The 23,122-nt window shown below is 45.8% G+C and overlaps 1 protein-coding gene across 2 annotated transcripts in view; it reads right to left on the bottom strand.

The window, feature by feature from the left end:
* Nucleotides 1–4,277: 4,277 nt before the first annotated feature.
* Nucleotides 4,278–23,122, bottom strand: part of KCNK10 (potassium two pore domain channel subfamily K member 10) — a 112,045-nt gene continuing 93,200 nt past the window's right edge. For both annotated transcript variants that reach the window (XM_039883976.1, XM_039883977.1), the window contains exons 5-7: nt 11,840–12,026; nt 7,390–7,532; nt 4,278–5,540 (exon numbers count right to left, since the gene is read on the bottom strand). In XM_039883976.1, coding sequence (XP_039739910.1) covers nt 4,920–5,540; nt 7,390–7,532; nt 11,840–12,026 — 951 coding nt within the window. In that variant the 3' untranslated portion in view covers nt 4,278–4,919. The remainder of the gene's footprint in view (nt 5,541–7,389; nt 7,533–11,839; nt 12,027–23,122) is intronic.

Consider the following 23,122-nt stretch of genomic DNA (forward strand, 5'->3'; position numbering starts at 1 on the left):
AGTAAAGTCAGAGACACCTCTTATTTCTCCCCAATGCCACTGCGCTGAGGTCATGTGACGTAGGGATTGCCACGGGAGGACTGAGGGTCACATGGGTTGTGGGCAAGTTGGTGAAGTACAACGCGGCTGGTTTTCGTGCAAGGGCAGAGTACAGGGCTTCACTACTGCCGGGTAATCGGCATGCTATTCCAAAGTTTCCGTACGCATCCACAACACCAAATTAAAGTCACCTTTGTTTCAGAGAGTCACCATTTTTATTTTTTAAGGCCACTGCTAAGTAGCTCTTACATGATATCACCAAGAGCTCCCTCTGATCACACAGCCACCATCTTTGTACACAGTTGCATCGTGACAGTGAGAAAGACTAATCCCCACTTGAAACATCGGTGGGATGCCAAAAACAGAGACATAAAATGCAGTAGTGGCTTTTCTTCCTTTTTTTTTTTTTTTTTTAAGAAAATCTCTGCAGGCTTGTTTGTTCTATAGTTCAGAAACCATGGTACACATTGGATGGTCACCATTCTTACCCAATCCAGTGAGTAAAAACCTGCCCTACCCAAATTCTGGCCATATGCTCGCTAATTCTCAAAACCAAGCACACAAACAGATGAGCGGCCTTGACTCAGCCAGGAAATGACATCATCACGGAGGAAGGCAAGGGGGTGGTTTGTAAATGTCTAGAACAACGACAACATTCAATGTGGAACGGTCCCCACAGAACCCAAAACAGCCATTTCGTGTGTGTGTGTGTGTGTGTGTGTCTGAGTGTGTGTCTGAGATGTCCATGGTATACAAATTCATGAAGTAGTCAAAGGTAATCTTTACTATAATTGACTGTAAATAGCAACAGTTTAAAATTCTTTAAATAGTCTTAACACCATGCAAAACATGCCCGCCTAGCATGAGCCTTCTGGGTGACAATGTGCTGTAACGGAGGACAGAATGAGCCTACACAGGACACAGTCCTAATGTGGATGGCAGGCTCTCAAATACATCTATCTGGTCTCCATCAATGACCCAGAAAACAAATCCCAAAGAGCAGGACACTAAGCTGTCATCTTAGGCTAAAATGAGTGGGCTCATTAGTCAGTATTCACAAATCCAGCTAATAATGTTCTTAATAGGTTTAATTAAGTCCTAGACCAGGAGACGTTTGGTCAGAGAACCTCAGAACTAAGAGGGCCCTTGACAATGATCTGTGCTCAAGTCCTTTGATGTGCCGATGGAGTAAGAGAGATGTGGGCAAGGGAACAGAGGTGCCCGCGACCACAGGCTGGGGCCGCTGGAGCACCGGCAAACAGTCCCGTCACCTTAGCGTAGGCCAGGGACGTGCCTACCCACACACACATTAACGCCTGTGCCCCAAAGCGATACTTCCCCAGTGTCACGGTGGAGTTAAGACAGGGCGTTAACCTGGAGTCTCTCCAAAGTGTCCCTTGGCTCTCACCAGGAAAGCTCCAGATCTGTTTTGGAAGGAAAACGCAGGACCTAACTGCCAGGGGAAGCAAAAGACGCTGCCCGCCGAAGATACTGAACACGTGCTCTTTCCACGCGCAAAACCAGCTCGTCTGCTCCAGGTTTGTGGCGGGGCGCGGGGTGCGGGGTGCGGTCGGAAGGGCAGGGCTGTGCGGATGGGCATTTAGAATCTGCGGCAGCTTTGCCTTAGCCGCATGTTTCCCATGTGCTATTTGGCCCCAGCTTACAAAAGTAACAATCGAGCAACTTCAAAACCACCGTCCTGCCCGCAAGTCTTCGCTCGTACACACCCACCTCTTGCTCCGTCTCAGCTTCTCCTCTGGAGAGGACCTTACAGTGGGTCGAACACTTTGCCCGTATGTTAACAGATCAGTCTCCGTAAAGGGAGGGCTCTTCTATTTTACTGAGCAGGGCCTGGACCCCAGCTGCCCTCGGGGCGTGGGCTAATGTTGGAGATTTCCCCACTCTTTAATCGAGGGCTGTTTTCGATCCCTGCACTGTTGCTGTGATTTAAGTCAATTGGAGAAGCAGCTACGGGCACACCCACACCTGTCCCGTTTGGCCCGAGCGTCTGGCTTAATGCTCTGAACTGTTTCATTCCTGCTGGGCACGGGGCTCCTGCAAGGTAAGCGAGTAAAGTGCAAGAGAGTGCTTTCGAAGGGCGTTTCTCACAAGACAGACAGGGTGCCACACACAGCATCCCCCCAAAGCGAAACCCAGACTAAAATAATGTGCGGTGAGTGTCCGCACGGCCCGCGCTTCAGGCCGCGTTTGCACAAAGACCTTGGACTCTTCTCGGTAGTAGAGATCTGTCTTCTCCCCACCTCCACATGCTGTGTCCAGGAAACTAGAAAGACACACATTGCACACGAACACACACACACTCGCACTCGCATGCACAAGGGCACATGACACGGACACTGTAGCCGAGTCGAAAGCAGACTTTGGTCAGACAGGTTTTGAACGCCAGCTCTACCGCTTTCCCACTGTGTGCCGTTGGGTAAGTGACTTACTCAGCGTCCCTGAGCCTCCGTGTCGTCCTCTGGATAAGGGGTTTGCACACGCTTCCCGCAGGGCGTCGCTGTGAGGTTCAGCAAGCTAATGCCCGTAAAGTGCCTAATCAAGTGCCTGGCCCACGGAGCCACTGGATAAATGACAGGGAAGCCTCTTGGCCAGATTTGGCTGTGAGAGTCTAGAGTTTTAACGCACTGCTATAAAGAAGGTACCAAGTAATAGTGGGTGGAAAACCAAATGAATGAGATCCATGGATAGTTTAATCAGGACGCTTTTAACTTGACAGAATAAGAGATAAAGTCCCACTTATCTACCAATTTCTTAAAACACCTCTTTAGGCTGGAATGATGCCCACAGTAGAGCCGCTGCCTACACCTGCACAAACATCCTTTCTCAAGCGTCTGTTTATGACCGTGTGGACACAGGATGTCACCGGCGAGCCACAGCTCCAGCTCCACGGAGGCGTTAGCCCAAACATATCTTGGACATGCAGGACAGGCCTCACTGAAGTTGATTTTTATTTGGCTACTTCCCAAAAGCAATGCCAGAGCTTTAGTTAGAGCCTAAATTTTGGGGAGAACGGGGGTGCTGCTAGTGCTCGACGCAAGGAAGAGCTGTTCATTTTTGGGAAATGGGCAGGTCGAGGTCTGCCATGGTACCAGTGGTCAAGAACGTGGTGGGTATAATTTTCCCTGGAAGTCAGAAAGCCGTAGATGGGTTTCTGGAAGTCCCCTCTAGACCTGTGATCTTTTGATAAATCTACTTCTGTGTTAGCCATGTGAAACCCCAAAAGATGGCACTAAGCCTGGGAGGCCCATAACCAGCAATGTCCTGGTGTTGCTGGGTTCGAATGCCTAACTTTGTGGCCCAAATAGCTAATTGTGAACCAGTACAAGGGCCAGCCAGTTATGACAGAGGCTGAGGCACACACGGGATGATTGGCCTCGTACATATTTTTTCCTTTCTGATAAGAATCCGTTTTGAATCTTTCGCTCAAAACTTATGACTAGCCCTCCCCCCACTTCCCTTCACTGATGTTTTAACCTCATGGAACAATCATAATTATCACGTGTTGGTTATTGTTTATCTTGAAACAATTACATGTGTGTTCCAACTGGTGTTCTAATAGCAGGTGTGAGGTAAAGAAACAAGCAAGGAAGAATAATTCTTTCACAATAAAAGGATGCCCAAACATGAAAGTCAAATATTTTAAGTATTATTTTTTTAAATGGCATTAATGGCACTTAAGCTGCAAGCAATTAAAACAACTTAATCTTCTTATACAAGGGTTGGTTGAGGGATTAATTTTCCTTTTGTTTGGAGGGAGCAAGATTGGACCTTGTAACTATGTGTACCCTAAGACACCCAAAGGGACAAAAAGCCCTGAGATGGAATGATGCCACGGTCCTCCTTGGTATGTCTCAGACATGCAGGATGTCTATTTTTGTAAAAATTTAAGATCAGCTAGACAGAACAGCAAGCCACTGGCATCATGCAAGGCAATGGTTTTGGTATATTTCCCCTCTTTTCAAAACAAGTCATAACTGAAGTTCCACTAGAAAAGTGAACGTGAACATTTCAAAACCAGTTTATTTTCACCATCGCACCCATTGAGGAAAATGCATGATTTTTTTGCCTGTAACCATGCAGTGGCGGAGGTCGAGTTTTCACCAGTGCTTGCCAGTTCGTTTGGACTACCTGCCCCTGTGAGAGAGACAAAATTCAGTAGGCTTTTGTCATTGGTTAAGGTGATATCCACAGTGTGATGTTTGTGATCATTCTGTTTGTTTTGTAATGAGGAAAGCAATTGCACCTTTTAATACGTGTGCTCTGACCTGCTTCCAACGAACTCCAGGTGCTCTCAGGTCCCACGGACATTCATTTGGAGCTGAGAAAGATTAGATATGCACTGAACGGTTTCGTATCAAAATTCGAGCTGAGAGCAACATGCCAGAATGTCGACTCTAACCCCAGTGACAGGTACCAGTTCACCCCCAGTCCGGTCCCCTTCTGTATGTGCATATATCACTCACGGTAGGTTCAGGAAATGAGACTCCATTTAAAAGACACGCCTGTCCCTCTCAGAAGGCTGGTCTAAGGAATAGCTGCCCGTTTCTATGTGCCATGCCAGGGCGGTGCTGCACAGGGGTGCGGCATCACCACCGAAGCGCCCTTGACATCTGTGGCCACGACCACCTGCGTGTGCGAACGCTCCCTGGGTGTCCTGCGGTCGCTCTCGGAAGTGAAGTCCTCGTTCTTTGATTCCTTTTGGCAGAGCAGCTTTCTCAGTCGTTTATGGCACAGTGAAATATATTTCTTCGATGCTATGTAATTTCGGACTAACACGAAGTCTGTTTAAGGCACATGTCTCGGGGTGAATATAAAAAAAAAAAACACAACGCTTCGTCAAGTCCGATGTCCTGTAACTTTTAGTTTCTGTCTTCCAGTAACGTGTTGCTCTCGTGTTCTCTGTCTTTGGTGTCCGTGGGGACCACCCCGTTCTCCACAGCGGCCTCCTGCTGGATGCAGTCAGTCAACATGGCCGTGCTGGAGTGGTCCGAGTTAAACATCTTTTCCGTTTCGTCCTCTTTCTTCTCTTCGTCCAGGGAGTAATTCCGGAAAGTCTTGTAGATTTTCTGAACGTCCTCGGGCAAGGTCTTTTTGGTGTCCTTGTTTTTCCTCTTGGTGAGTTTGGAGGTGGACCCGAATTTGTTGACGATGTTGTCCTCCGAGGCCCCCTGCCCGTGCTTGTTCAGCGGCTCCGACCCCTTCAGGCGCAGGTTGTTGGGCCGGTTATTGATGCTGTCCTGGGACGAGGCCTTGAAGCGGCCCGTGTCCAGGGCGGCGAAGACGGAGCGCTTTTCGGGGGAGAGCATGTCCAGCGAGTGGGCCCTCTGGTCCAGGCCCAGGCGCCGGCGCTCCATGCTGCGGATGGTGGCCGCCCGCTGCAGCTTGTCATGGATCTCCACGCTGAGCCGCCGCCGCGTCTCGCGGAACTCGGCGGTCACGTTGGCCTTCCACTCGGCCGCGTGGGCCTTGATTTCACCCACCTGGCCGGGAGAAGCGCAACAAGACGCTGAGCAACAGCTCTCTGCCCTGGGCGCCCCCCCCCACCCCCGCTCCCCGCCCCCGCAGCCCTTGGGTGTCCCATTGGGAAGCTCGGGGGAGGGGGTGAAATACTACTTCTGCCCCAGTCCCTCCCACTGCCTAAATACCCATCTCAAATTGGCTCATGACTAATGAGTCTCAGGGGGACCCACATGCTGCCGGACAGCCCAACGGAAGCTTGAGACTTGGAGATGGTGGCTGAGTGAGAGGTGGATGGCATTCTGGGGGAGGGATCAACACCCTGAGTTGGACAGGCCTGGGTCTCACTTATGCATCCATGCCTTTTTTTTAATTGTATCACCCCATTCCTCCAACATAGCTGGGGTCGTCACGTCTAGCTGACAGTTTTTAGCATCATGTGAGATAAAGACATGCTCCTAGCTCAAGCCTGGGACAAAGCAAATGCTCAGCAGGTCCTTTGTCCTTCCCTGTGCCTCTCTCTCTGGGTGGAGTGACCAACCTGTCCCGGTTTTAAAAGGGAAAGACCTGTGCCCTAGGAACCCCCTCGGTCCCGGGCAAACTGGGGCTGCCGGCCCCCCTGCACCTGCGCCATGCTGTGGCCACGTGCTATCAGGCTTTCTCTGGTTTAAGAAGACCCTGGTCACGGTGCATGAAGGGGGCGTGTTCTGCCGAAACCCACAGAACACATTTCCTTAGAGTAAAGATCTGCATGAGGACCAGAACCAAACTTCTGGGCTCATTCATCTGGGCAAATAGCATGAGCCCCGTGCTTGCCCATACAGATAAGAGTGACTCGGATTTCTGCATTGAGGAAAGTCTGTTTCTCTGTTTATGCTGTGTCTCTGTCAGTATAGCTGATTTTCAGCAGGCGCTGCAGTTAGCTACCTGGGGAATCAGACTGGATGGGGACTGCATTGCCAGTGTTTCCGTAAGCCAGGAACATTAACACTGCACCCAGGAACGATATGGAAAATCTCTCCATTTGGCAGCTTTCTCCCAGGGCTTGCTACATGGAACAGCTGGCCTTAAAGAGGCCGTCCCTCTTTTTACTTCTTTGGTTTTTATCTTTTGTCTCCTTTCCTTTCTTTACCCCTTCCCTTCTCCTTCCTTTGCCGCCGCCTCGTTTCCTTTCCTCTCAGAAGAACTACGTAAACTTTTCTTTTTAACTCACAAAATCTGCCTCTCCATCCTCTGCTTTCCTTTTCTCGCCTTTGCGTATGTTACTGTGCACGTTGACACGAGGGGTAAAGGCTGTGTCCCCCCGGCCACAGGGACGCCCTTATTCCTAGAGATCAGACAACCAGGAGGGGATACAGGTGGAAGGGGACCCTTGAGTTCACCTCCCCTCGGCTTGCCGGCCGCCGTTCGATGACTTCAGTCTCATACAGAACGGCATTCAACTGCGTTTCCATACAGACCACGAGACCCGAAGGGCAGGCTGGCTTTCTCAAGCTTTTTATGAATTTTTTAAGCCTCCCCCACGTGTTTGCTGATAAAGGGCAACTGCACACCTCCTTCGACATAGTCTACCTCTGCTTACTATTTCTTTCTTTTTCCTTTTCCTTTTTAAAAATAAGTTGTTTACTAGTCTTTCCAGGATCCGTGGGCTGATAAGTGAGTCACTAGATTTTCTCACCTGCCAAAAAAAGGAGCCCCCAAATCACTGCTATTTTATTTAACCTGGCTTTCAGGTAATGATTGAAAACGAGGAAACCTTTTGAGCCCTCCACTTAGTAAGAAATGCTCTCGCCGATAAAACAGAGACAAACAATTCTTGACACGAGCTCATCCGCTCTCAGGAACATTCACAGAATCTGGAAGCGGTCCTACCTCTTCTTTTGTCTTTTTGGACAGAACCCGTAGCCAGTCTCCGATCATACTGAGGACAGCCGCAAAGTAGGCAAGGCCAACAAGGATCCAAAACCACACTAGGGGCTTATACCACTCCCGGTAATTGATGCCAGCGTTGCCCCCTGAAAACAACCAGAGGTTACTTCAACCAGGATCTAGCATATAACGTCACAAAGCAAACACATTACAGTCCGGGCAGCGGAGATGCCATCACCCCATCACCATGTACCACTCAACCATTAGGCCTGATGGATACACAATGTGACAGATATGTGCTGTCCCTTAAAGAACCTGACTTGTGGCTTAACTTCCTTCAATTCTTGACCACTAACTGTCATACCCATAACAAAAATATGTCAGTGGCCAACCTGATCCACCCGTTCTCGGCCTGAGCTGGACAATGAATGACTTGAGCTAGAGGATGACAGATTAGAGTCACTTGTCAATTTTTTCTTAAACTTCTTTAAATTCAATAAAAATACCATTAAGTAATCCCAAATGGTTTGGAATTCATGGAACTGCCTCCTTCCTAAGTGCACAATGCATTCGCCAAGAGCCCAAGTGGATTTATGGAAGTAAAATTAGACTTAATGGCATTCCCGAGACTTAATGGCATTCCAGACTTTGATCCAAGCAAGAGTGATTTAATGCTGAGGGATGGTGCATACATGATGCTAATCCAAAGGGCCAGTTAGACTGAGTAATTAGAATCACCATGCTAGGATTAAAAGGGACGCTCAAGGCCAGCTAGTCCAAGCCCTTTATTTTATAAATAGGGATTACAGGAAAAATCTATCAGATCAAATTGGCCAGTTGCCTGATTGCATTGACTGGCTGTTCTGTTGAAAGGACCAGTCATTTATTCCAAATAATTAGCCCACTTATTCTAGCCCTCATACAGGCACTACCAAAGGAAGCCATGCAACACAGGTTCCAAACCAGGCCCCGTCTTCTAAAGAAGTGAGAAAGCTCCAGGAAATGATTGATGTCGGCCTCGATCTCACTCTGAGAGACGTGTTGCCCAATGAACCAGGTAATTATGCCTTTACGTGATGAGTGATGGCTGGACCTTCCCAGTGTAATGTCCCCAAGCACCATGGAACCCATACTGAGCTCTTGTGGTATCAGTAGTATCTCCCAAAGGCAGCTGAGCAGGCTCCGTGGCCTGTGGCCTTCGGCTCTTCTCAATGCGACTGAACCCACTTTTCAGTGCATCCCCATGAGGTCTCAATGGCTACTGCCATTTATTTTTTAATAAAGAAAAAAGGATTTGTCTTTATTTTTTTCTTTCATTTTAATGTATGCCTTTTATTTCTTATTTTTTTATTTTATTACATGTATTGAAGTGACATTGGTTAATAAAATAATATAGGTCTCAAGAACATGATTCTATAATACATCGTCTACATATTGCATGTTCACCACTCAAAGTCAAGCCTCCTTCGACCCCCGTTCCCCTTCTCCACCCTCTCTCCGGTAACCACCACACTGTAGTCTGTGTTTATGAGTTTTTGTTTGTCTTGTTTGTTCATTTGTTCCTTTCGGTTTTATATCCCACATATGAGTGAAATCATTTGGTTCTTGACTTTTTCCATCTGACTTACCTTTAACATAGAATTCCAAACATTGCTAAAGGGCATCGTAGCAACCCCCACAGTGTGGTTTAGGGGCCTTTGATTTTTCCTTCTAGGCGACTCTCCCCCACGGCTTGCTCTAGGATACTATTGGAGTTCCTGCGACTTTGTTTTTAGATGTTTCTTTCCTTTCTGCCTTAGGCCAGAGAATTCTGTAGCTTTCTCCTTAAGACTAAGGGTAAATATTTACCTTAGCCAGTCACTGTCACCCAACGAAGACTGTCACTAGGGTGCGCTAGCAAACAGCAGGATAACCACCCTTCTGCATCCTCCTATATCAGCTGTCCCCCTCCACACCCCCACCCCGAATTTGGGATTCTGCCTGTGCAATGCTTTACTGTTCTTCGGCTGTCCTAAAGTGAGTCAGCTACAGAATAAACCAGCACTTAATCTTTCGTGGTGATCAGTGTCCCGATTATATTTCTAGTAGAGTTGACACTATGTTAAATCAGAGCAACCATCAACTCTTGTTAATATACTTTGTGAAAGGATCGGGCATCCTTCCCTATCCCTCTTGGAGTATTACCAAAAAGGTCGTGACAAGCTTCCACCCTTTTAAGGCGTGCACTCGTCACGATGGTCTATGTAAGCTCTGGAAACTGGAGTTTAGAAGGGACTGGCCTAATCGGAGTCAGCACTGCGAATTATAAGAGACCCCTGTCTATGGCGACCTCAGGACAAAGGAAATACAGGTCGGTAATCAGTGTGAAAAGGGAATGAAAATAGTGCCATGTCTGTGACCGTGGAGGTCATGCCCTTACTGGATAAGAAAAGAGAAGGTCGAATGCTAGTTTGTGCTAAGTGTTCACAGTCCATGGTGGCTAATAAGAATAAATAAAAATTATAAACAGTTTTGTATTAAATTTACTGGAGTAACGTTGGTTAATAAAATCATACAGGTTTCAAATGTGTGATTCAATTATATACCCACACACACACACACACACACACACACACACACACACACATATATGTACTATATATATATATAGTATCATGTGTTTACCACTCAATATAAACAATTTTTTACTCTCATATTCCCAGGGCTCTGCTATTTGTGCCCTGAGATTGACAGACTGACAGATCGAATTGAGTGAAATTAGAGGGCAGGGGTCGTCGCCAGTGTCCTCTAACAGAGTCCCCCAGACAGCCCCGGGTTAGCACAGAGCGCTCCGAAACACAGCCCACTGCAAATTATGCTTTGGGGGAACCTGAAGATGTTTGTGAGATAGAGTTAAACTCCAGCTGCTATTACAGCCTTAATTGGAGCATCAGCTGAGTTTTCCCACAGACCAGCTCCAGATGATGCTAAGGAATTAACTGAATAATCGTTCCTATTACTTTTCTCAGTTTCTCTGAGGCTCTTCTCCAGAGCTTCAGGCTTCTAATCAGATGGCATCAGTGAGGAGCTGCACAATGGTTGAGCACTGTGCATAGAAAAGACTGGTGGGGTCCCAGGGCCCAGGCTTTACGCAAATAATTTTTAATCACTTTGGCTTTGCAATTCTTAGTCCTTCATCAATATAAAGGAAGAAAAATAAAATCTGCTATTTCTGTAAAGTGGATATCAGTCTTGATCTGCCCAGTTGGAAGAGCTACGAAACTGCTCCTCCACCCCTCATCACAGAATTAACGCGGAGGCATCCATGCCTGTTGATGAGCCTCCTCCATTCCCTCCAGAACTTCCTGCTTTCCAGATTCCTAGAGACCAGATCTGTCCTCCTTACGGGCACTGTACTCCATGGAGAAACCGAAGCACAGCCAGGACCATGTGCCGAATGAAGGTCAGTCGGTCTGGGAGATCAGCTTAGAAATGTCCAGGCTGCTACCTGACCAGGAACTGGTCATGGACATGCATGCATACACACATACACGCACACACATGTGGCACACACACACACACACACACACACACACACACACACGTAGGCATGGACACTTCCCACTCAAACATTCTGAACTTATGATAGAGGTATTTAATCTAAGTGTTCACTTCTTAGAATAAAAAAGGGTCGAATGTTTGACCTCCTAGAAGTGATCCCTTAGGAAAGAGAAGGGTGGCCTTCTATTCCTGCCTTCCTTCCACACTCTGGGAAAACGTACATATAAGAAGCCAGATCTCATTTCATTTTCAACTCCCTGCCTGAAATGAAAGTGATGCTGATTTTCTTTTCCTTCCTTTAACCCAGTTCATTGGCATTTATTTTCACAATGAAGTTGTTGCTTCTATATACATTCATGCATAATCCATTACACTATACTCTCCCATGGGGCAGTTCTCAGCTCCTGGTAGTCGACTGAGTCTTAAGTCTTACATCTGGGCATGCCGAGGACAATTTTTTCAGGGACAATGGCCCTTACCTCGGTGGCATCAGGAAGCTTGACCTGCAGGTCATTGCAGGCTAAGCTCTATGCTAATCTCTCCAGAGTTTCATTTTTGTCACTTGCTAATAATAGCCTTTATCAATTGATTCAAAGAGGCTTAATACAATTCAGAAGTCCAAAATTCAATGAGAAATTCATTTCACTTATGCATAATTCATATGACGGTAAGGGCGCTAAGCCTCCTGGGGAGGAAGAGGCTGCCTGCCTTCCCTCTCACGGTAGAAGCCCACTGCTGTTACATCACAGAGACCACGCACTCAAAATGAGCCCGTGCACGGTAGTAGGGACACTGAGCCTTTTTCATTTGCTTCTCTCACGACAACTATTTTTATGGTTTTGAAAAACGCTGCCAACAGGACATTTCCCCCACCTACTAGGGCACCGTTGACCGGGACGCCCAGGGTGCTTACCTGCCACAAAGTCACCAAAGCCCACTGTGGTGAGAGTGACCACCACAAAGTAAATGGACTCCAAGGCCGTCCACCCCTCAATATATTTGAAAATGACGGCGGGGATTGTCACAAACACAATGCAGCCGGCCAAGATGAACAGGATGGTTGAGATAACCCGGATCTTGGTCTGACTCACTTGCTTTTTCTAGGAACAGCAAAAGAGAAAGATAGGCAAGTCAGCTTTACCATCTGGATTCGGTAGACAGAGGTACAGAAGAAAATGGAACGTGTCAGTGGCTTTTCACCTCTCTTAGGTCACAGGCGGCTTTGTGAGAATCTGATGAAAGCTGTGGACCCTTGCCGAAAAATAAATGCGTATACAGACATTTTCAGGTATTGTAGGTGGTTCTCAGATCCCATGAAGCAAAATGTGGACCCAGGTCAAGAAACCCCACTTAGCTCACACCTTAAATGTCCTTTGCTCAGTTCCATGATTGCAGCCCACATGCCGGTTCTAACTTCCTCACTAGTGCACACACAATGACTTCCCAATAGGCTTGCTGCTATTTTTCATGTGGTATTATCGACGCGCCATTAAGAAGACCTTGGTTCGGAGTTTTTTCCCACAGTGGTGGTGATGGATATCCACCTAGCTTCCCTTGCATCAGAGAGAATATACTGGGGAAAAAAATGACTGACCTGAGACAGGCCAGAATGTTTGGATGAAAAGAAAAAACATAGCCACCCCCATCCACATTTATGACAGATGCTCGGCAAGTATCTGTGTGCTTCTTTACCCTTCTTTCCTCTGCTGAGGATAGACATTTAGAACATACTTTTCTTTTAAACACACAGCCTTGAGCTGGTGCTGTGGTCATTGTGTTTGTTGGCTGTCTTACTTGCAAGGGACAGGACAGAATTCAAATTTGAATGGCAGGGTCACTGCCTCAAATGGGTAGGAGAGGCTTCAGCTCATGCCAGCTTCTGAAGCAGTCAGTAGTGGAGAGGTGAAAATGCATTTTGAATGGGAATGACACTGGTTTTGAGACAAAGGAATCGCGCCAATAGAGGCCAGAGGTGAGCTGGAAGCATCACTGGTATTCTCCTTGAATGCACTCAAGACAACGTCGGCATTGCCTCAAAGCTAAATAATCCTTGAAGTCTTCTCAAACTTTCCAGAATTGGCACTGGAGATTGTCATCAGGAGACCCTAGTTCCATAACCTCATCCAAACCATATATTATTGTAAACATATCTTTAACACCAGAGTGAATGGACCCTTCTACGCGTTATCGATTTTCTGCGAAAATACACCACACTTAGGGCAATCAACATAGGAGATCCTTAACACATGATCTATTTTCTAGTTGTTGCCTTCTGGTGAATTAGAAGGCAGAGAATCTAAGATTACAGAGAGACCTCTGTATTCATAAACCTTATTTTATAGACGCAAAAACAGAGGCTAAAGGGACTTGAATAAAATGATGCTGCTAATTAGGAGCAGAGCCAAGATTAGAATTCCAATGTGATTAACTCCGGTCCAGCGAGTAATGATGGAAACAGCATTTCAGGTTAGTCAATGACTCCCAGCTCCGACAAAGTCGCCAGAGTCCTCCCATAACCTCCGTGAAGAACAGCCCGCCCTGCTTCCTTTCTGGAAAGAAAGACTGAGAATAAAAAATTGTCACTGGGCGATCTATCCAGGAATTCCTAAGCTTCCGTCATTGGGCCAGGTTTCCCAGGATAGTCAAGAGAGATCCTTCTAAGATCAAGCACTTGGCTCGACCATGAGAAAGCTACTCCAGTCGACGACCAGGTCTCAGAGACAGTCAGTTGATCATGGTTCTGTTTTCCTTCCTCCCATCCCCCTCTTCCTCCCTGATCTGTGGGGAGAAACATCTGTGCTGCCTCTTCAAGCTCCAAGAGACAAGGAAGCTGAAAAGGGGAGAGAGAAAGGCTGCTCTCCTCCATAACCACTCAGTCCCACCCGCCTGGGGTCCCCAGTCCCAGCTACATTCAGTATGGCAAAATGAACAAGGCGATTGAACGAATAAGAATAGTTAGAGTGGAGAACATTGATTTGCACTAATCTAAGCCAGCACCGTTTACCCTCCAGGTTCCTGGATCAATATATTTCCTAAACATTCGTAGGAAAAGCTAAAGAAATACAATCCTTCTTTATGAAAAGGAGCCATGTGCTCTAACTCCCGAGAGGGCACTCAGTATATAAAGTGGGAACAGGAAAAAATCATCAGATCCATGCATATATAGTCCTCTCCCCATATTCTCATAAAAGCCATGTAAAAAAAAAAAAGTAATTTATTGATATTTTTAAAACGACACATGAAAATCAAATTTTTCCCACAAAAGTATCTGAGAACCACAGGGAATGCTTCACCCATTTCTTGAATTTCCATATTAAACATTATAGGAGGACTTTGTGGGGGCAGTTGATCCCCTCTTAGAATCCAAGAACTTACTTATGATCAGCTTAGTCGTGTTCACAGACATGTGCAAAAAACCAGAGCCTGAAAGGAGATCTTACCAGATCATTAAGTTAATCTAATTGTTGGCAACAGGAGCATCATCCCCCCATCAACACCCCGTCTAAACATCGTCCTCCTCAAATGCATAATGAAATCGAGGTGAATTAAATGTTTGTGAGACATTTGTTAAGTCATAAATTGGGATGTTAATGCAACTTGCAACCAAATGAGGCTGAGGTTGGCAAAGAAGGGCTGTAAGTCCATAGGAAGCTGGAGACATTCTTGGTTCCAGGAGATGGGCAGAGTGAAGATGGCACAGGACAGGATCAGTCTGGTGGCAGAGAGGGAGGTGAGGAACAAAGGCTAGATTGCGGTGTCCTAATTGCATTATCTGCACTGGACAGTTTCTCAGCAAGACCAACATGTTACCACTGCTCACTGCCCAAGCCAACCAGCATGTCCCTGGGCTGCTTCCACCAAACATCGTAGGATGATGCCCAGAAAAGGCTTGGAGATTTTACTCACTGGTGTTTTTTAGAGACTTAAGAAATCAAGTGACTTACATATGTATGTGTGTGTGTGCCTGTGTGTGCATAGGTGTATGAAAATGTGTATACCCATACTCCACTATAAAAGGAAGAGGGGTAGGTATAAGATTTGGCAATATCTGCCCTCTAGATATTAAAAAAAAAAAAAGTTGCCTTAATTGAACAAACGATCTTACACTTCATCCGTGACCTTTAGGCTTCTTATCCCCATCAGCCCTGCAACCGTTCCCTACTACTGAAAAATGGTGTTTAAGAACTTGTGGAGTCTAGCTGCAGACTGCTGCTGAATAGCTGAGTGACCTCAGGCGAGTTTCTCAACTTCTCTGCGCATCAGTTTCTTCCTCTATAAAATGGAGATAAGAGAATCCACATCACAGGATTGTTTGGAAGGTTACATAAGTGTGTAAAGGCTTAGCACAGTGCCTGCTAAGAGCTCACTGATTGTTAACGACTGTCTTTGATGTAAATGTTCAAATATTTCCTTAGATGTGGACAGTTCCAGATTTAATGCTACTCTTTGCTACTGAGGAGTGTACCTCATGTCTGGCTTAAGATAATATTTGTTTAGCTTCAGGAAGTCACTGTTGGTTGTCTCTTCTTGGATATATTATCTCGTGTAAATACCTCATTTTCCATAAGAAAAAAGCCCTCATTCAACCTTGGTTCTTCTGTGCTGACTCTGGATTGATTTCTTAGACAGTTAGCTCACACTCTTGAAAGATTTTTTATTTACCTTTCGATTAATTCCCCCTACTTCTTTATCATCCCTCTGAAACTGCCAAGAATTACAGGAAATGTTTGTGATGTCGTGAACCAACTGCAGGGAGGCCCTGGGAGGCACAGACCGTGCTTTCCTTGCCCCTCCCCCATCTCCCCACCACCTACAGAATCAAGCTGTGTTTCCACAGTGGGGTTGCTAGGCAAAATCACATTGCTTATTTACCAGTAAGTAAAGCCGCTAGCAAAAGGCTTGATGAAAGCCCAGATCTGACTGAGCTAATGTGACTGACAGAATTGGTATCCTGAAAGAGATGGTTTAATATAATATTTGGGCAGAAAGGATAGATAGTTATGAATATCCATTCAAATCTTATCTTCACACTTTGTCGATTAGAATAATGTTTTCTTTTCTCCTTATGCAAACAGCATTCAGCAAAACTATTTCCTGTGTCCAACTGACACTAACTGTGGGAGTTTTGAAGAACTCAAAACCCACCTCCTATAGAGTTCATTTCGTTGTCAAAATTATATGTGCGATTATTTCAAAGAGCAAAATAAGCTTCATAAGCAGGAGGCAGGGGAGCCAGCTCTAAGAGCTTTCCTTCAAGAGAGAGCTGTATGAGCTGACGATTCTGGAAGTTTGCTCATTTCAGACCCCAGAGGGCGAAGCCACTCCGATTCTCATTAAGGATAATGTACTGCCTGTGTTTGTTTACTTCCAGTCTTATTTTAGAGAGCAAGTGTATTTCTATTCATGTGTGGGTTATTTCTTTACTCGATTTTTAACCCCTCTCGAATGCCTGTTCTTTTTTCCACTTTTATGTGATTTCTTAGATTTCTGAGATTAGCAATCCAAATTGTTGTGTCTGGCTGAGAAATTGTTCTTTGTGGTTTTCAGCCAGGACACTGGAGATTTCATACAATAATAAAGATACTGCAATAAAGATCCTAAGACAGGCGCTCTAGTTTATCATTCAGTTTTGCTTTGCTGAAAGGTAGACACATCGCCATGGTAATGCAATCGAACTGAGAATAATTTCTCAAAATGGAAAGATAACAGGAACTGACTGACAAAAGAATTGTCTCATTTAGACGTTATTTTCTCATATTATGATATTTTCCACAAAGATTTCTTTTTAATAGGCTCAGTTCTAACTAATACTTTCAACATCACAAAAAGTATCCATGTTGTAGCAGCAATTCTATAAACTATGAGGAGACTTTTTAAACACTGTCTACCTATAATCTCCATGGCAGAGGTACTGTAAACACGCATTAGGGAGAATCATGCAGTAAAATCTCCATGGAGACTATGGAAAATGTCCTACTCCAAAGATAAATAACCAAATGGATCATAGCTATACAAAAAAAAAAAAATTTATAGCTAGTATCTGCTGTAGCTAGATTTGCTATGTTGTTAGCTCTGAGCCATGCTGCGGCATCTAACAGATTATTGGCCAACTCAGTGCTTTGCTGGTATCACCATAGAAAGTTTTTGAAAAAGCTATTAATATATGCGAATGAATTGTTTTCTATCACTGAAATGCCAGTGTAGGTGCCTCTGGAATGGAGAAAATTTCAAATCCACAAATAATAAAAATTCTCAGCTGTTCCACTCCAGGAACGCTTTAATTCAAAGCTCTTAAAGTTTTCCGTTCTAAAAATCAGTGGCTTTTAACATTTGAGGATAACACTCTGCTGAAACACACAAGATTTTGCATTTGAAATTCAACCAATTAATTCAGCACATAATTATTAAGAACCTTTTATATGTTGGGAGCTGTTCTAGTTGCAAGGGACACGGCAGTTAAAAAAAAAAGAAAAGAAACACTTCATCATGCACACAGTCTGGTGGGCGGGCGGAGGGGCGGGAACATCTGAGTCAGGCTGAAAACAGGCTTTGTGGCGCTGTCCATGGTGCCTGGCCCTGGTCCAGCTGTTAAAGGCAAAGGTTAGTACCTAATGACATCCTACGGACTAAAAACATCACCTGGGAGAGAATAAAAGAATATTCTTGTAGCTCTGGTATGTGGAATACACAAGTGCACCAAGTGTTAATAAAGGACCCTTAGATCTTCGTTAGTTAAGAATTCAGAAATCACTCCAACGTAAAAACACCCAGCTATAACCTGGGCTGAAGAATGGTCCTTCTCTTTCACTGAGGTGTGAAAGGCAGACCCATGGAAAGGAGAGGAGGATGGGGGCACCTCCTGATGAGCCAAATCAACAGAATAACTCCTGGCAATATGAAAGATGCTCTGTCCAGCTGCTCACACATGCGAATCATAAATTTATTTTACCTAGATGTCAGCAGCACAGTGAACAATGCTCCCACTCCAAAATGCCCTCCACACCATACGTATGCAATAATATTACTACAGTAACAATGCTACAGACAGCTGAAAGGGAGACTCACTCTTCTCCTTCAGCTAGCTAGCAAGGGTTCAAGGTCATAATTCATTGGCCAAACAGTCCACAATAGTCAGGACACTAGATCCCCTGAATGGGATAAACATTCCTTCTCACCCCTGATGCTTCTCTACTTGTGCAGGGAGCCCTATCACTGCAACACGCATGACCCCCAGCCTCTTACTCTGACCCAGGCACCGAGGACTCGGCCTCTTCCTCTCCTCCTCCTTTTGGGAGCAAGCCTCTCTCCAGAAGTGTTCCTAGCAACCTCCTGTCTAATTCTGGGGCTGTATTAAGAAACCCATTTGTCCACAGAGAGAAGCCACGTTCTCCAGTATGAAGGGACTCTAGCGATACTAGGCTTCAATCTGTCATCTCCTCAGTCAGAGCCGTCCTCCACTGTGGGCACCAGCTGCTTCACCGCCTGGGCACAGCCCACCTCTCCCCAGTCCTAGTTCTTCCTAAGTCTCTTGAACAGAGAGTGAGGGACTTGGACACTGAATGGGGTGGAGATGTGGAGGGAGAACCTTGCCCCCAGTCAAGGTGGAATTGAACAGCACCAGGTGGGAGCTTCCATGGGGGTAGGGGGTAGCAGGCAGCAGTGGACCCACCACTGGTGCTCCATAAAGAAGCGGGGACTGTGTGGGATGCGTGCCGGGGCTGGTGGCCACGTGGTGCTGTTATATCCCTTTCCTAGGGGTGGTCACAAGGGTGGCTCTAACAGCAATATCCAGGGCCCAGAATCAGTGGGGACAGAAGAGCCAGCTGCTGTCTGTGCCAGGCAGACACAGCAGTGGCCTCTACCAAGACCAGTCTGTGATTTGGGTCACTGTTCTTGGCTGGGTACTTTCCAAGTCTGAGTCTCCAACCATCCCAGGGCTTGGGTAGCTATCCAAGATCATTTTTAAAAGTTTTCTTTTCTGCTTAAATTGCCATAGTTGGTTTCTCTTGATTCTGCTGAGCTGCCTGCCTGCAACTGCTTTTCCCTGAGGTCAGGGTGAGCTGGCTTCAGCCGCTTGAGGGCAGGTCAAGGTCACAGCCCCACAGTGACGGGCCTGGAATTCTGCTCCAAGATCAGCCAGAACTGTGGCCAGATGTGATTTAATTGCTTTAATAATATTTCTCTGACATCCCTACATCTTCAGGAAAGTCCTATCACAAATTACAGCTCATTGGGGCTATGGGGTAGAAGGGGCTGTATCCACTCCTGGGAGGGACGGTTACAGGGAGAGCAGTGCCAGCTTCTTCCCCCAGGCCAGCAGGGTAGTAGCAACCACCAACTGAGGCAGAGGTCTCTGCCACCTGCAGGAGGGGACCAGCAGCATTGCCAAGGGAAGTCAGTGGTTAGAGCAGAGACTGGCAGTTCCGGGGGCTTGATGGGCAACACAGGCTGTGGCCAGGACACATGAGTGACCACTCCTGCAAGGACTGGAGGGCAGGGGACCTTGGAAAGGAAAGGCGAGGACGGGTCTGCTGCAGACAGTCGGACTACAGACAGACAGACGCAAAGAGAAAAGACTCAGAAGTACAATTATGGACATGTTCATGGTGGATCTCTCTGGATGATGGATTTGCACGGGATTTTATTTTCTTCATTGTATTCTTCCGTGTTTTCCAAAGTCTCTATAATGACCATGTATTCTCCTTGTACTATTTATTTTTAAAAGGAAAGGAAAAGGAGGAGAAGTGAGAAAGAACAAGAGAGAGAAAGGAATGAGGAGGAGGAAAGGGAAAGAGAAAATGACGAACATGCTCATGGACGCGGCTTGGTTCCCGTGAGAAGCAGCACAATGCCCTTGAAAGCCATAGTTTGTCTTCCTTTCTTTGAGAAAGCAGTGACGACCATGCCCTTGGGAAATCTAGAAGAAGAGATATTCCCCATGGTAAAGTAAGAGAAATGGGTCTCGTCTGAGCCTTTAGAATCCCAGGGACGCTTGCCAAAAGTGGCAGCGGGGGCTGTGAGGAAGCCTTTTTCCAGTTCGGTAATTGCATCCTGCTCGCTGCCTGTGCCACCTCCTCTTCCCGCGGAATCAGCAACCCCCTTCCTGAGCAAAACCGCTGGGAGCCCTGCTGTTGGCAAACACTTGCCTTCCTCTCCGTCTTGTCTATAATACCGGTTATTTTTGCACCTTACTCTCTGAAGGGACTGGATCATTTTTTTGGTGCCCACATACAGCACCATTGCATGCTTCTGTGTCTTTTTAAAGGCTGTTCCATCTGCTAGGATGTCTTTCCCCTTTTTATGCTTGCCAAACTCCTGTCGGTTCCAAAAAACACAATTCCCACATTGCTTCCTGCAGGAAGCCCTCCCGCCTTCTGGTTAGAGCTACTTACTGTGTCCTCCCCGCTTCTGTCTTTGTTCCCAATACCAGTGGTCCCCAACCTTTTTGGCACCAGGGACCAGTGTTCCTATGAGAATCTAATGCCTGATGATCTGAGGTGGAGCTGAGGCGGTGATGCCAGTGCTAGGGAGCGGCTGCAGATACAGATGAAGCTTCCTTTGCTTGCCCACTGCTCACCTCCTGCTGTGCGTCCCAGTTCCTATCAGGCCATGGACGCTACCAGTCCACGGCCTGGGGGTTGGGGAACCCTGCCTTACATGACCCTCTGTCAGTGGACCAGCTCCTCCCACAGTGTTGCCTACCCGCACGTGTGTCTCCCTATCTTTGTACCCTGGTTCCCAGCATGGTGCATTTTTCCACGCCTGCTCCCTCTTTTTTTTTTTTTTTAGCAACAAGACAAAATGTGTAATTGCCTAAGTAAACTATTCTATGAAGGAAATAAAATAAAACTATTCATCCAGCAAGAAATAAATTGTCAGGATTTTATAATGTGGAATGCTAGTAAGAGCACGTATAATCGAGAAGCATAGGCAATGGATGTACACACACATGCACACAATTGGTATTTGTTGGATTGAACTGAATATTAATAATCAAGGGGAGAGTCTTGACTATTTGAACGTGGCCATTGACGTGAGAATAGAAATGATATATGTGTATTTCTGAAAGTTAAACAGGAACTCTGTTTTTTTCTAACCCTGTTTAGTTTATAACACCCAGAAAGCAATCAGTAAATCTAGGAGGGTGTTTGTGGTTGTCACACAATCGAAGGGACACTCCCGGCACACAGGGGTGGGGGCACTTCCTGTAGTGCAAGAGTCCTGTAATACAAGAGTTAGTATCACAAATCAGAGAATTATCCCAAATTCAGCATGAGTTTTAAATGTCCCACTGAGAAAAATTTATGTTTATAATCACCCAAGCCAAGAATTTAACTCCCTTTTACATATGTGAGCACGTTCTCTCACACACACACACACACACACACACACACACACACACACACATTTTGCACTGCTTCAGTATAGGCTGAATTTTACAAGAATATGACTTCAACATAAGAAACTTGCCAAGAATTGTTCCCCATTTTAGAAAACCACATCTATGGCAGAAAAGTCCCTTGTGGCATCTTAGTCACTGACGCAACGCACGTGAACCAGACTGTGTTTGGAACTACTACATTCTGTATATAGATGTGAGGGTCTCGCTGCTTCAGCAGGTCCCCTGGAGTTTTTTGACCAAGCACCTGTTACTGAAACATGTTTATTTATTGTAAATGACCTTCCTTTTATTACTCGTTCATGTTGTAACTAGAAAATAGTATTGAATTTTTCAACATTAGATGCTTAGGTAAGTTGCACTACCTAATCTAAAATTCATTTCGATGTGCTAAAAGGGCATTAATAAGCATTTGCTATAAAAGGGGGTGCAGGGTATTACAGGGCTGAGAATCACTGGATAAAATTAAACCGTATATTGCATTTAATGGTGACTTGAGAAGTCTGTAGAATTACACTTCCAGGTACCGCTCGCTGAGATGAAAGTCCCTGTGCACATAAATAGCATGTTCAATAATCGTTACCAGGGGACTGCTCCCTTACTGAACCACCCTTCCATCAAAATAATTGCAATTTTAAAGGTTAAAACTGTTTTATTTTCCTCCATTGACACTTATTTGCATATGATACTACTTTTGCTTTCAAGGTCATTTTCTATATCGAAACGTACGAGGTCATGTCTAGCAATCCTCATTCATTCGTTCGCTCACCAGGCGTGGGTGGCAGAAATACTAGGCCGTCTGCTGGAGACTGTGGGCTGGGCAGACAGGCCCATCCGCACAGAGCTCTCAGGCTGATGGTCACCGCAGGCGTCAAACAAGTAACTCCCATCGGGGAGAGGAATGCTATTCTAAGGATGTGCGAGGTGTGACGGAAGGGGGAACAGGGTGCTGATCTCACTTGGGAGTCAGAAAAACCTCCCTGAAGAACTGACATCACCCCTGAGAGCAGGGGGGTGACGGGGACTGCTGGCAGCACCGTGAACATCACACACAAGAGTCTGGACACGTCCGGGGCCAACGCACAGGCCCTGTGCAAAGAGCTCCCTCGTCAGACTCAGTCATCGAGGGTCCTACTCCAAGAAAGAACACGAACTGCAAAAAAAAAACTTTAAAATGTTTGGTCAACGTGAACTTTTCACAAAATCTGGTTGGTGAGTTCGGTTTTTGTTGGTTTCCTAACCATAGGAGACAATTTGAATTCGAGACGTTTCGAGAAATATCATTAAAACTAAAGGCATGTGATAATTTTTTTAAAAAGTAGAAAAGAGATGGAAAGCAATGTGCCCATTTTCTAGGCAGGGGACAACCAACCTCATCAACCCTCAAGCTCCCCCAGGAGAGGCTCCCAGAAGCAGGTGTCACATGTTTATACAGCCATCTGGACAGGCCCTCTTCCTCCTTTTCCCTGGAGAAAAGGTTGGCAAGCCTCCGAAGGAGAGGCAGGATGGAAATATACATAATAAAATACAGAATCAAAGGGCTAAGGACAACTGAGATTTTTTTTTTTAAAAAAAAAGAGCAGCAGAGGCAAAAAGCAAAGAGCAATGTCAAAAAATAAAATAAAAAGCCAAGGAGAAAGTGATAATAACACTGCAAGAACACTATATGGCATTTATAGCTCATGCATTTCATTGTAAACGTTGAGATTTGCTATGTTGTTAGCTCTGCTGCCAACTCTGTTACAGTACTCAGTAAAATTCATTTTTAAAAATTCACACGAAAGTTTTCTATACTCT

The sequence above is a fragment of the Pteropus medius genome, unplaced genomic scaffold, assembly GCF_902729225.1.
Source record: "Pteropus medius unplaced genomic scaffold, Ma_sr-lr_union100, whole genome shotgun sequence".
NCBI lineage: Eukaryota > Metazoa > Chordata > Mammalia > Chiroptera > Pteropodidae > Pteropus > Pteropus medius.